This window comes from Thunnus maccoyii, chromosome 20 (genome assembly GCF_910596095.1).
Source record: "Thunnus maccoyii chromosome 20, fThuMac1.1, whole genome shotgun sequence".
In the NCBI taxonomy this organism is placed as follows: domain Eukaryota; kingdom Metazoa; phylum Chordata; class Actinopteri; order Scombriformes; family Scombridae; genus Thunnus; species Thunnus maccoyii.
Genome location: NC_056552.1, coordinates 6985544 through 6998684, shown reverse-complemented (window position 1 = coordinate 6998684; position 13141 = coordinate 6985544). Strand labels below are relative to the sequence as shown.

General features: G+C 38.8%; 1 protein-coding gene across 22 annotated transcripts in view; it reads left to right on the top strand.

Annotated features, from left to right (window-relative positions):
* Window positions 1-583: 583 nt before the first annotated feature.
* LOC121887276 (ankyrin-3-like) overlaps window positions 584-13141 on the top strand; it is a 163207-nt gene continuing 150649 nt past the window's right edge. For 11 of the 22 annotated variants that reach the window (XM_042397999.1, XM_042397996.1, XM_042397990.1 and 8 more), the window contains exon 1: window positions 588-862. In XM_042397999.1, coding sequence (XP_042253933.1) covers window positions 827-862 — 36 coding nt within the window. In that variant the 5' untranslated portion in view covers window positions 588-826. Of the gene's footprint in view, window positions 863-13141 lie in introns of all 22 variants that reach the window. The other 11 variants (XM_042397992.1, XM_042397981.1, XM_042397997.1 and 8 more) reach the window with 3 other exon arrangements.

Genomic DNA, 13141 nt, shown 5'->3' with positions numbered 1-13141 from the left:
CAGTTTTATTGGCCAAGTATGTTTACACATGCAAGGAATTTGACTTTGGTTTGTAGTGGCTCTCAATGTGCTTATACATAACAATTTTCAGAAAGATACACAAGGACAACAAGCTGAACAAAGATAATTAAACATATCACTATTATGTATAAACAAGTGGGTGAAAAAATAGATACATAAATATAGAAACAACAATTACACAACAACGTACAATGTCTATATACAGGTGAAACTGTTTCTGTAAAATACTACAAAAGGTGTGAAGAGTGCAAGGAGTGCTGAAATAGATAATGTATGAGTAAAAAAGTGATGTTACTTTACAGTAGGTCTACATACATAAACAAACATGAGGTTTAGGTGTTTGGAAAAAGAGACTGATTAGCCTGAATAAATAGAGACATCTGGCCTGAGTAAATATGTCAACAACATATATGATCCTGTAGAAAAAAAGAGGTATAACAGGCTATCTATTTTAAGCTCATGTGACTTGCAGTATATTTTTTCCAATGCTGCCACCTTGTGTTGTGTTTCCTCACTGGTTTCACTGTGAGTGAGTTGCTCCGGGCTGCAGCTGGATACTACACCGCTCCACCAGGAGTTTGCACCGGGACGACCTGTCGCTTTTTCACCGCTCTTCACGGGCTGCTTTGGGACACCTGAAGGCACAAGTCCATCACCTAGTCAAGACAGTGGAGCTGTAGGCAGATGTCACCTGATCTTATGCGTTTTTATAGCGACTATCTGACAGTCGGCGCCGGGATTTGGTTGGTCAACTCCTGGGATCGAGTTTACCTGTGAGCCCGGAGCGGCTGCACACTTCTTCAACATGGCTTCTTCCGCCACAGGTGACCGCGAAGAGCAGGTAAGCGGACTTTTTTAACGGCCTTGCTGTTAAACAAATAAAAGTTTTGCCGCTTAATTTGAGAAGTTACCTCTCGGTTTAGTATTGTCGATTGATAATATTGTAAAATACAAACTCGGAGGGGGGAGAATGTTTGTTTCCTTAAAAAGCGCCAAGTTCCTGGCAGCTTAAAGTTTTCCTATGTTAGGAAAAAAGGGAGAAATAGTCAAAAACCTCCGTCACAAGTCCAGTTATATGTCTCATTTGTTATGCAAATTGGCCCTTCAGTGCAGAAGACAAGCTTTGTATTGTGTCCCAATGTTGTAATATTAACGTCTTAAATAACGGTTAGTTAACGATTCATTCATAAAACTGAACAGCCATGCAAGTTCACTTTCTCTCACAGATATTACTTAATGATTTTACAGTTTGTCTCATCACAGGTGTGTCCTGAATTACTGTAATATGACCCATGTTGATAACAGTTAGTTAGTCAGTGGAAGAAGTACTCAGATCCTCAGAGCAGAATGTACTTAAAGTATTTAAGTGAAAGTACTAGTTTGGTAATGATCCTCCGAATCCACAGTTCGGTTCAGACCTCAATTTTTGAATTTTTTTATTTTTTATTTTAATTTTTTTTTATCCCCGTTACCTCTGTTATCAGTGTTGATAAATAATGAATAACCTATCACTGCCAGTCTGCAAATATAAAAATGTGTGCCTGTTTGCTCAGATCCTATGTCTTCTTGTTTGTCTGTTTGATAATTTCTCTCTGCTACACTGTCTTTACTTTATTCTTTATCTTTTCTTGGATTATATTTCCCCTGAACTTAAATCATTATCTACAATATCTGTTAGAACATGCAATTTTTGCAAAAAAAAAGGTCACAGTGTTCCATATGAAATGACCAAACCAGCAGAACATGTGTAGTTTTTGTTAATCATCACCCTTTCCTGCATAACACACTCCAGTGAAAGTCATACATTGGTTGGCTGACGCATCATTCTGTGTATTTATAGCCTATGTTTTAATAAAATCAGCATCGGTTGATCAGGATGGAAGCGTTGTAATGTCCATGATTTTATGGATGAATAAACTGAAACTTGAACCTTTCTAGCATTCAGATGATACAGTCAAGTTATTGACCCTGAGTAATGTGAGACTTTCCACTTCACAAGTATAGAAAGTTGGGTAAAATCTTTAAATGTGATCTCTGTTGTTTTGTGGGGAAAAAATAATATATAAATCTATGGTGTTCCTAATATTTTGTCCACTCCATTAACATACATTAGGGGGGCAAAATATTAGGAACACTTTTCAATATAATGCACTCCAGTACACCACCACCACCCACTATGACCTCAATAATAAACATCAAGTAGATTTATAACCTTTCTGACAACGTCAACAAATAATGAAAATGTATAAGCTTCATAAAAGTAGAATTTATGGCAGAGCTGTTGTGTCGGATTACACAGGTGTTCCTAATAAAGCTGCTGGTGAGCTGTACATAGGAACTTTCTCATCAGAAAAATTAGTCAGTCACACAGCTCCTTTTCCACACTATAAAGGCTTACTGATAATATCATAACATAACCTATTTAATTATCTTTATACACAAGCCTAGCAGTCAGAAAACTTGATGGACTGCATTGTTTTATACAAGGAAGTATCATTGAACATGTCTTGAATTGCAAGTCCAATCGCAAGAATGTACTAGTTTCACTTTCTTGTGTTGTTATTGTTTCTTTTGTCATTAAATGTAATAAACATTTGTGGCTGCCAACTAGTAAAAGCTGCATTGAACATGAAGTTTTGTGCTACACTATTTTGCTTACCATTCTTCCTGATAATATAAAATAAACCTGAAATATGAAGGGGGGGATGGGTACAGAAACAGAGAAATGGCAGGAATAGGCATAGACTTTTCTGTCGCCTGAACTTATACGTCCTTACAAAAAATAAAAGGTGTGTTTGACATTTGCAATAGGATGCAGATGGTTTGGCATTATTCCCACTTGTTCTTTGACTTGCAGTATGTAGAAATTTTACTAAAAGATCTTTTTTTGCTCACATTGCTCATAATAAGGATCGATTTCTCTCTTTCTTTTAGCCACACTGTCTGTCTTCTCCTGTTGATCTATCAGCCTTTTTGTGTGCTGCTCTGCTCTGTGGTTTCTTTCATCCATCTATTAATGGTTGACCACAGATTGTAATGGGAAATGGAAGGCAGTTCAGTTTCTCAGCAGTTGTAGTAATAACTGCCTGTTGTCAAGACACTGTGCAGGAGGTTTATTGTGGCAGAGCAAACACAGTGAGACTCCACCTATGTCCTGGTCAAAAGCAAATGGACAACACAGTGATTGCACTGTGTATCTGGTGGTCAAGGTGGTCTGACGGGAAATAAAGGCACAGCATCCCAGCTTTTGGAAGAAATAGTGAAATTAATTTCCTTTTTTTAGGTACAGTACACATGCTAGGTAACGATTAACTGTAGTGTATGCACACACATATGCACATTTAGAGTTGCATGGGGTTGGTGGTAGACTAAATGTTCTAAATACTGAGATGAAACTTGAAAAGGAAAAATAAAAAATTAACTACATGTAGCACTGTATTTATAATACTCCTCTATAACCAGGTTTCCATCCAAATGTAGCACAAACTTTAACCACATTTCCAGAAAATCGGTAAAAGAAAATGTGAATGAATGCATGTTTTCATCATCCACCATATGAAGAGTTGGTTCGTCAAGATAAACAGCTCGCGGCGCTAATTTTCCAATCAGGCGCCGTTACGGAGGAAGAGGGCGCAGCAAGTAACGTGACGTAAAAGAGTGCTGGTCAAACCTCAAATGGTGAAAACCAATGCAGCAAACATGATGGAAATATGTCATTTATGTTTGTTTTGTGTATTAATTGGTGAAGCTTTACAGTCTCCTCATCGCTCTACACATATCCGAGGTTTTTGTCTAGTGCCATTTTTTAGTCACATGCTTCATGTCTGTTGTGATTTATTCGCTAAGTCTGTCTGATAAAAGTCTGATTTTATTAATACACCAACATTTCCATCTCAGCCAAGTGTAAAATATTTTGTGATATTTTGAGATTTTTTTTTAAATTTTTGGATTATAAAATGAAACCCACTTTATGACCTACCGAGATTAAAAGGTCATCCCTGACCAAGGAAACAGCAGTTGGCAAAATGTCCCCACAATGTCCATTAGTAGCTGTTCTGGAGCTTTCACTTGTATCACACAATCTTCTTCAGCAGGCAAAGTTTTCCCGGTTGTTATGAAATTGTAGCTGTTAGAGTTTCCATTTCTCTGAGGATTTTAAGGACTTGTTGTCTATGTTATGGCTAAAAAAGACAAACTTTTTCCGCTGAGGAAGATCGTGTGATATGATCAAAAGCTCCAGAACAGCTACTAGTGCACCTTGTGGTGAGATTGTTTTTCCAACTATGAGTCATGTTGGAACTCATGCAGAAGTTGTAAACCAATTCTGTCAAAACAATTATTTGAAGCTGTAACATTTCTGCCTTTTTTTTTCATTGGTGTATGTCAGCGTATCTCTACTTTAGAGGTTACAGCCGAGCTTAGCAATAAACTGGTGTATGCACGTAGTAAAAATTTGGAACGTAATGATTAATACCAACTATGAAAGGTCATGAGAACACAAAAGCTTAGCCTAGTCAGCTCATTCAATAGTTTTTGTATTAATTTATACTGCATGAGCTTTTCATAGTTGCTCCCATTGTAATGAGAAGAGTCTAGTTCAGCTGACTCAGATTGTTGCATGGGGGTAGTGAGCTTACTGATTCACTCACACTGGCTTTCAGTGCTGGGTATTATAATGGAATGAGTAAACATGACCTCAGTTGTGATGAGGTAATGTCAAGTCACTGACTTATTAGTGTTTGTCAGTGGAGAATATGACCCGTTAGCAGATTTAGTTGTATCACATGCTGAATATCCTGAGCCACAAACAAACATGACATTGCAGTAATAGTTATGTCGGGTTAGTAGCATTAGCATGTATTTGCACTTCAGTGAATGTGTAAATTTATGTTTGCATTTGTGGATATATGCCAGTGTATTCTGTGCCAACTATCATGAGGACACTCGTGTCTGTCTGTCTGTGTGTGTGTGTGTGTGTGTGTGTGTGTGTGTGTGTGTGTGTGTGTGTGCACGCTTGTGCAAGTCTGTGGCTAGCTGAGCCAGATACACAGTAGTCTATGGTAGGACAGAGCAGAGGCTATGATAACTGAATGGTAGCTATTGACAAGGACTCACAGATAGAAGGAAAGATGTCAGTATATGAAGTCTGAGGGGGATATTTAATAAGGATTTTTTAGGCACTAAACAGTCAAATTGTGTTTGTCCTTATTTACTTTAGGACCGCACAGAGGTTTTGCGCTGGTAAAATGGAAAAAAAGGGATACTGTTCCTGTTCAGCAGTGCAAAATATGGGTGGAAGGTGTGGACTGACCACTCCGACAGCTGACTCTGCGTCTGAAATTTACTTCTTAGAAAAGCAGATATAAAACCTGCAGCTCTTGTTTTATTAGACACACAGAGAAGGAGAGAGACCAGGTCTGAGAGAGAGATGGACAAGGCAAGAAAGAGAAATGCAAATTAAAAGATGCATTACAAAGTTACTTTACCAGAACTTTCCGCTCAGCACCACAACGCACAGAAGAGCAGCAGTGTAGCAGCCTTATTTTACAGTCAACATTACCTTCCCGTTTCCTGCAAGTTGTGTCTTGCTTATTTTTCCTCACTTACAATATGGACTAACAGCAGCTCCAGTCCAGCGTGATGTGATTGAAACAGTCAGTTATACTTATAAGTAGGCTGTTACATAATTTTTAAACCGCTTACAGAAATTTCCTAGCCAAAAGAGTAGCCTTTCAAAACAGTCTGTCGTCAGATCTTAACGTAGCAGCACTTAATGCAAATCAGATAAACCGTGGCTAGACTTATTCACATCTGTAGTCTTAGTACTGTAAATATTAAAAAAATGTATAGCGACGCACAATTTTACACACTTGGCGGTAATTTGCAACATTTATAGCAGGGCCATAATGATCCCCATTGAAGTATAGGTGAAGCCTCAGGTAGATCAACAGACATGGTTTGGATAAGAAACTTTACAGTACCAGTTTGGACACACCTTCCCATTCACCTGAAAAAGAAAGTGTGTCCAAACTTTTATTACTGTAGATAGTAAAGAAGTATTGTGACACTGTTCCTCAATTGTGAAAAGTTAAAAGGAGCATAGCAATATTTTTTGCATGTTTTAACCCATCTACATCCACTTATGTCGACCATTTTCCCAAAAAAATATTTCAATAGTATGAAATAAATGTGCTGAAACAACATTTCAGGAATAAAACATTTTATTTGAGATCATTTTGAGCAGATTCTGGTTTCAATTAGATTCTTGGTTTGGAATAAATGTTGTATTAGATGGAAATTGAACTGTGGGTTAGCAGTACCATGACTGACAAAAGACCTTACTACTACTGTTACTGTCTGAACATCTGCGCATCGGAAGAATGGATGACTGAATAAATACTAGTGTGTAGACAGTAATGACTAGTAGATTCCACACACACACACACACACACACACATACACGCACTTCATTCACGATCATGGCACTGACTGACACTATGGTGCTCGTGTAGGGGGGGTGTATTCTGTCCTTGTGTTTTATCTGTCTGAATGGGTCAATGTGTGTCAGCTGACTCTGCACTCTGGGCTGAACGTGCATTGACGTTCTCAATAAAGGGTTCCTTGATGCGGGTTGCTGTCCTAGAACCTGATTAGCTGTAACGTGAGCTGTCTGGGTACCATCTCATTACAAATATTAGAGATGGAAATGAGTATGAATGATATTGTGTAGGTGAGTGAGGGAGATGTAGCCTACGTGTAGAGATAGAAAGAAAAAAGTGAAACAGAAACTTTAATTTGGTTATTATTTAATGTAATTCTATGGTTTAGCAGTGGAGCATATGGAGCTGCGCTGCAGACTGGAGTCTCTGCTAACAGTGACAACCAGAGATTTCCTTGTGACAGCTGGCTCATGTGAATAGATTCATCACAAATTGAACATACGTCAAGCAGAATCTGCTCAAAATCCACTGATCTCCGCAATTCCATTAAAATGAATTGATTTCGGTTTAAAATTTCCCCGCTGTAAATAATGCTGTGACCAAGCTTTTATCCTCCCTTACTCTCCTCTCATTGTTAGTTGGAGTGGGTGTCACTTATCTGAGGCTCACTGACCCACTCAGTCCCTTTCCTTTTCCTCATTCTCACTCCGTCTCTCTGTTAACTCACACTCTTTCTCCCTTTTTCTGTTTTGCTGCTTCATTTCTGTCTCTGATTAATAATAATATTTGCTTCTTGAATGACTCAAGTGTGTCCCGGTGGTGCATGTCACAATTAAATGGTGTGTGTTGTTGTCTTGTCAGATGTGACGCAGCATGAAAATATGCCAGCAATGTGTCATTGCCCTATATTAACCACAGACACACCTATTTTTCTCTGAGCTGTCATTACAGCTGGAAATCAAAGCCCCAGATGCTACCAAAGCTGTTAAATAAATTGATGTTACCAAACCACAAAGAAGCATCTTAAATTTGTGGAAATGCCCAAAACATTGAGCCACTGGAGGCTTCAGGAAACACCAGACCCCTCAGTCTCGCAACTTTCCGGATAGATGACTTTGTGAGAAATAAAGGGTCAGTGGTTGTATGTGTGTAAAAAAATTGAAGTGGGGGTAGGGAAGGTAAGTTGTTGGTAAGACAGTGAGTCAGGATCCAACTCCTGTCACCGTGCAGCTCACTGGGGATGGCGATGAGACCATTTTAGGCGTGGAACCATGTCCTTTTTGCTGCCATTAGCATTGTGTGAGTGCGCTGGTCCAGAGACAAAGACGGATTGTAAATCAAGGGAGGATGGAAAGTCTGTCTCTTTGTGACTGGTGTTTGTGTGTCTGCTTTTTCTCAATACTCATGTGTGTAAATGTGTGTGTGTGTGAGCGCCTGAGGGATTCCTTCTCTTCTGTAAATGAGCCTCTTTTACTTTACGCATGTCTGATAAACTTTTCATCTGACAGTTAATTTGTGCTCATACGGGGTGTTGCAGAAAAAGCCAGTCTGACTGCTTAGTTAAAAGGGAAATAACACTACACCTAGCTGAAAGTATTCATTAATATTTCTTTATTTTTGCAGATTTTTGTCCCGTTTTCTCTCAAATTTGAATGTTCAATTCCTGTACACATTGCAGTCCTAATCACGGCAACTATAGAAACCCATGTGTGGAGCCGCCAGCTGCTTCCTTTTACCGAAAGACCTTTTGGGACGTTCACCCCATCCACACGTAGTTAGTGATATTACTGTACGTTTGATACAGTAGCTCTGATGCATCTCTTGTGTACATTGGACAGTTTACGTTGGAGCCCCATGTCGAAGCCTCTATTGTTTTGTAGTTGATGACAAAAAAAGCTTCACTCACTGTAGAATCACAAGACTGTTAAGTTTTGAATTGTTGGTTGTAGATACAAAGGATGAGAACCTTTGCTGACTGTTCTGGACCCGCAAACACAACAATTTCTTGAAGAGAACGAGTAAGCCGGCGGTGCCGTTATTGGGAATTTAACCCTGGGTCTCTGTGGTAGGCAAGAACTTTACCCCTGCTTTATGTGTGCGCCAAAGATGAAAGTAGTGAAACTGTAAACCTTCAACTCCTGGTATCTATTGCAAGTGCTGGTTATCTGTGTCAGTCCTGGAAATTGGCTCTTATTGAGAGAGCAGTTCAAACTCAGTGCATGTGTGAGATAAACTCGTAGCTCTACTGATTATGACATGACGATGCCAAACTTCCTTTCCAAATCCCTGATCGCTTCACCCAGTAGAATTCTCACAGTTATTGGGGTTGTCATGGAGAAAATCGTGCCACTTTATGGTTGTTACCATGGGGATTCATCTATTGCAATGGCACTGCCTTGACAACCAAAATACGAATTCAGATTAATTTCCTCTTGGCAGGCCATTATCAAGATTCTCTCCAAAGATGTCATTAATATGCAGAAACCATCATCTGATAGTTTGCGAGGGATACACAGTTCCTCGCCATACACAGACACCAAAACAGAGCCCTTAATGTGAGAAAAGGAAAAGATTGGAGGAGCGATTTCTCTTGGCATGGTTTACATGAAACGCTGATCTTATCAGGTGCTTGTGGGTGGATTGACATTCCTCGAGTCAGTAAAAAAAACAGAGATAATGCTGAAACAGAGAAAACAGTTGTGACATTGCTGCTTTCATTTGTTAATTTGTGTTAAGTGCTAGAAACCTAATTTGTTGGGGCGTTTGCACATCGGCTCATCAAATGAAGCAAACATACTGTACATTGAATGCTTTTTTGCTCTCAGGACTGCCACAATATGTGTATTGAGTAAGTTGACTGATCAGCTCTTTCTCCATTGAATAAAAATAATTGAAAGTTGATCGTTTACGCTGTGCTATTTTTATTGCTATGGATTTCACAATCTTCATGTATAACACGCAGCTGCATGCAACAAGTTCACACCTGTGCTCCAGGCTTTGTCAAAAGTAGAAGTAGATTTGTCAGGATCATAAATCTAGTCTATTACACACACAGGATTTACTGGAAGGCATTGGACATCATAGATTGGGGATTTACAGTACATAACAGTGTACTTGTATCTAAAACTCTTGCGTGCATTGTAGCCGATGGCCCATTAGCTCACATCAGCATACATGTCACTACAAAGCCACGGTTAGTTACAGCTCTTCCGCTTTCTCCCCTCAGAAACACTCAAATCTCAGGCTGCAGCGCAGAACCGCACCTGACATGTTTGCAGGCTCACACACACGGACTACCCTCAAATATTGAGGACAACATCGAGTACATGTCTGCTGATAGCTGAAGCTCGGCGGTTTGACACCGATTGAGATTGATCTCTGCTGACAAAACATAGACACGAACACATTCGCACATATAGAAGAACTGTCATAATCCATTAAAGCAACTCAAACTTGGAAGGAAAACACAGACAATCCATGGTCTGCCTGTTGTCGGGCACAGATATAACCTCAGATTCTCCCATTGACACCCCAGCAATGAAATGAGTAGGTGAAACCCACATATTTGGTATTTCCCTCAGCATGGAAGTAGGCATGATTGAACATTATTGCTTTCGAATTAATGCTTGGTTTCACATTCCTCTGAATGTTGTCGTGTCATGCCCATGCGTGTGAAACCAGCACTGTTAGAAATCGAAACGGTGAACAAATTTACAGTAGATCCTTTGATTTGTGACATGTTGCGTTGCTTTGGGCTGATTTCAACTAGTGACGAACATTGTGAGAGACACAGATTTGGAAACAGGACAGGAACCCTCTTGTAGTAAGAATAAAACCCATAAAACCTGCCTGTGTCTCCGGCACAGTTTACACCCGTCATCCTCTATCAGAGTTTGCCTTTTACTAGGAATGGAGTGTTTGGTGTTGATAACACCCACTCAGACAAGCACACACAGGCCCACTGGTTGCACATAGTATAGACATGAAAATGAAACATCCCATGGCGAATAAGATAATTATTTTTTGAGAGTTTTGTACTGTACGATGATGCAATAGCGCCACAACCTTGTGGACTTGGCACACCAGTGATACCAACATGGATGAAAGTGAATGTGTGATTGCAAACTGATCGGTTCAAAGTGAATGTTTCCACCAACATGTTGAGCACATTTATGATGTGAATCATGTTCAAGCCCACATAATGATGTTTTTATTTACATTTTAGTGGCTTTTTGATGGAGTGAAGGTGTTTAATGGTGTGCAGCAGAATAAAGCTGCTTATCCACAAAATGACATGAAGAAGAAACATTGTGTAACTTTGTCGGTTTTCATTTTAGCCAAGTTGATAGCTTTTATGTAACATTTGATGATCGATACATTTTTAAAGGAATTTTTAATGGAAAAATGTTTTAAAAATTTGCGGATTTCTGCCTCTTAAATATGAGAAATTCTTGTTTTATTTGTCTTATAGGATAATAATATATCGGTGTTACGAATAGTTATTTTAAAGAAGACATCTTTAGTTCCAGCACACTGTCAGCACTTATGGTGAATTTATTACATAATGTTTAGGTCAACTGACCTTCATCAGGCATCTCACAGAAAAAGTCAAGAAGTCATCTTTGGCTGACACTGTATAGACCAAACTATTGATATGATAATTGACAAATAATTTAGCAGATTAATTAATAATAATATTAAGTGCTAAAATGCATCTAGGGCTGGACAATATATTGATATTATATCGATATCGTGATATGAGACTAGATATTGTCTTAGATTTTGGATATCATAATATCATGATATGACATAAGTGTTGTCTCTTCCTGGTTTTAAAGGCTGGACTACAGTAAAGTGATGTAATTTTCTGATTTTACGAGGCTGTTCTACCTGAAAAATCTCATTGTGTAAATATTTTGTGAAAGCACCAGTAGTCATCCCTACAATATTGTTGCAATATTGATATATATTTGGTCAAAAATATTGTTATATTTGATTTTGTCCATATCACCCAGCCCCAGTTGCAACCCTAGAGTCAAGGTCCACTTAGCAGCTTTTTCCGTAGCTTTCCACTGCATTTCTACAGTCTTCCTCTGCAAACAGAGTTTGCTCAGTTGTCATGGAGATAGGCTATTTTATGACATTTCAACTCCATCTGCTGAAGAAGACTCCAGAAACTGCTGTTTCCAAGGTTAAGAACAAGCAGTCTCATTCAATATTTACCAAATATGATAAAAATATTATATCCAAAAATTCAAGACGTGCATAAAAACAAGTGAATTAAAAATCACTGTTCATATTCTGGATAATCTCCAGGCACTCGTGAACTGACCATGTGTCTCCCCGCCGCAAGAGTTAAAGCCACTTACTCTGTTTACTTACATCTGCCAGGACACACAAGACCACACACACGCAAACCAGTCATCTGTGAAAAGCTTTCGAGGTCAAAGTTCACACCCTCTGTGAAGGGAACCAATGAACGGGCACATGAGAACATTACTGTTTTGTCTGCTGCAAACATACACGTGATAGTCTCGATGCGATGAGGAATGTAACATACAAATCTCACAGCATAAACATGTCGCTAAATATAGACAGGCGGCTTTCTTCTTTACCGTCCCTCCTCTCTGATCCTTCCCTTGTGTCTCCTCGCGCTCTGTGAAATTATATGAACCATAACTGAGAGAAAACGGTTATCTCACGTCTCTTACTCTCACACCCTCTTTCTATTCCATATCTAAAATTTCCATAATCATTTAAATATCTACTTACATGTATTGTATCTCACTTCTCAGCTGATTATTATGTTCCATTAGCAACCCACTGGCGCTTACCAACCACTATCTTCTGTAACCACTGGTTCTCATTTCCTATTATAATTCAGGGTTATGGAGCACTTAGAGTTATAAAGCCACTCCCTTTTCCAGTAGGCCTTTAATGGCTGGCTAAAAGACAATATTATCCATAAAAGTATTGTGTTACCTCTGGGAGCATGGATGTCACCGAGGCACATTATTATGTTTGTGTGTGTGTGTGTGTTTGAGGCTGTCGTATTTAATTCAGGCTGGGAGATGAAGAGACGCATCAGGGAGACAGGGCTATAAAAAAAGAAATGGAGAGAGGTGGATGTAAGCAGAAGACAGCGTTGTGTGTTGATGATACACAAGCTGAAATTCAGCTAATGCATCAGAGGAGAGACGTCAAGCCAAATTGATTTTGTGTTTTTCTTACAAGATGATAGTTATTTTATTTCCCTTTTCTTTTAATCAGAAGTCACAGTCACACAGGAAACGTTAACACAGCAAGGATATAGTATTACAACTAGCAGTTAAAGGTATTCCAAATTATAAACCTGAGTCATAAATATAAACTGTTGTCAGGTACTTTTACAGACACCATGAAATGGCCTATTTTCTCCCTAATATTACATAATTCCTATTGAAACTGGATTTTAGGAGAGCTACAATAATGCAGTGAAGGATCACAAAGTGTAAACCAGTGGAATATAAGTTAAATACAGAAAGGCTGTTTTAATTTGATAGGACATTAAAATTTGTTATGGCTTTATTGGTTTGATTGTATTATGTTCACACCAGCCAGTTCTGGATGAGGTCACCAGTAAAGATTCACTGTTTTCCAGGAAGTTCAAGTATTTTCCACAAATCAGCTTAAGGCTGAAA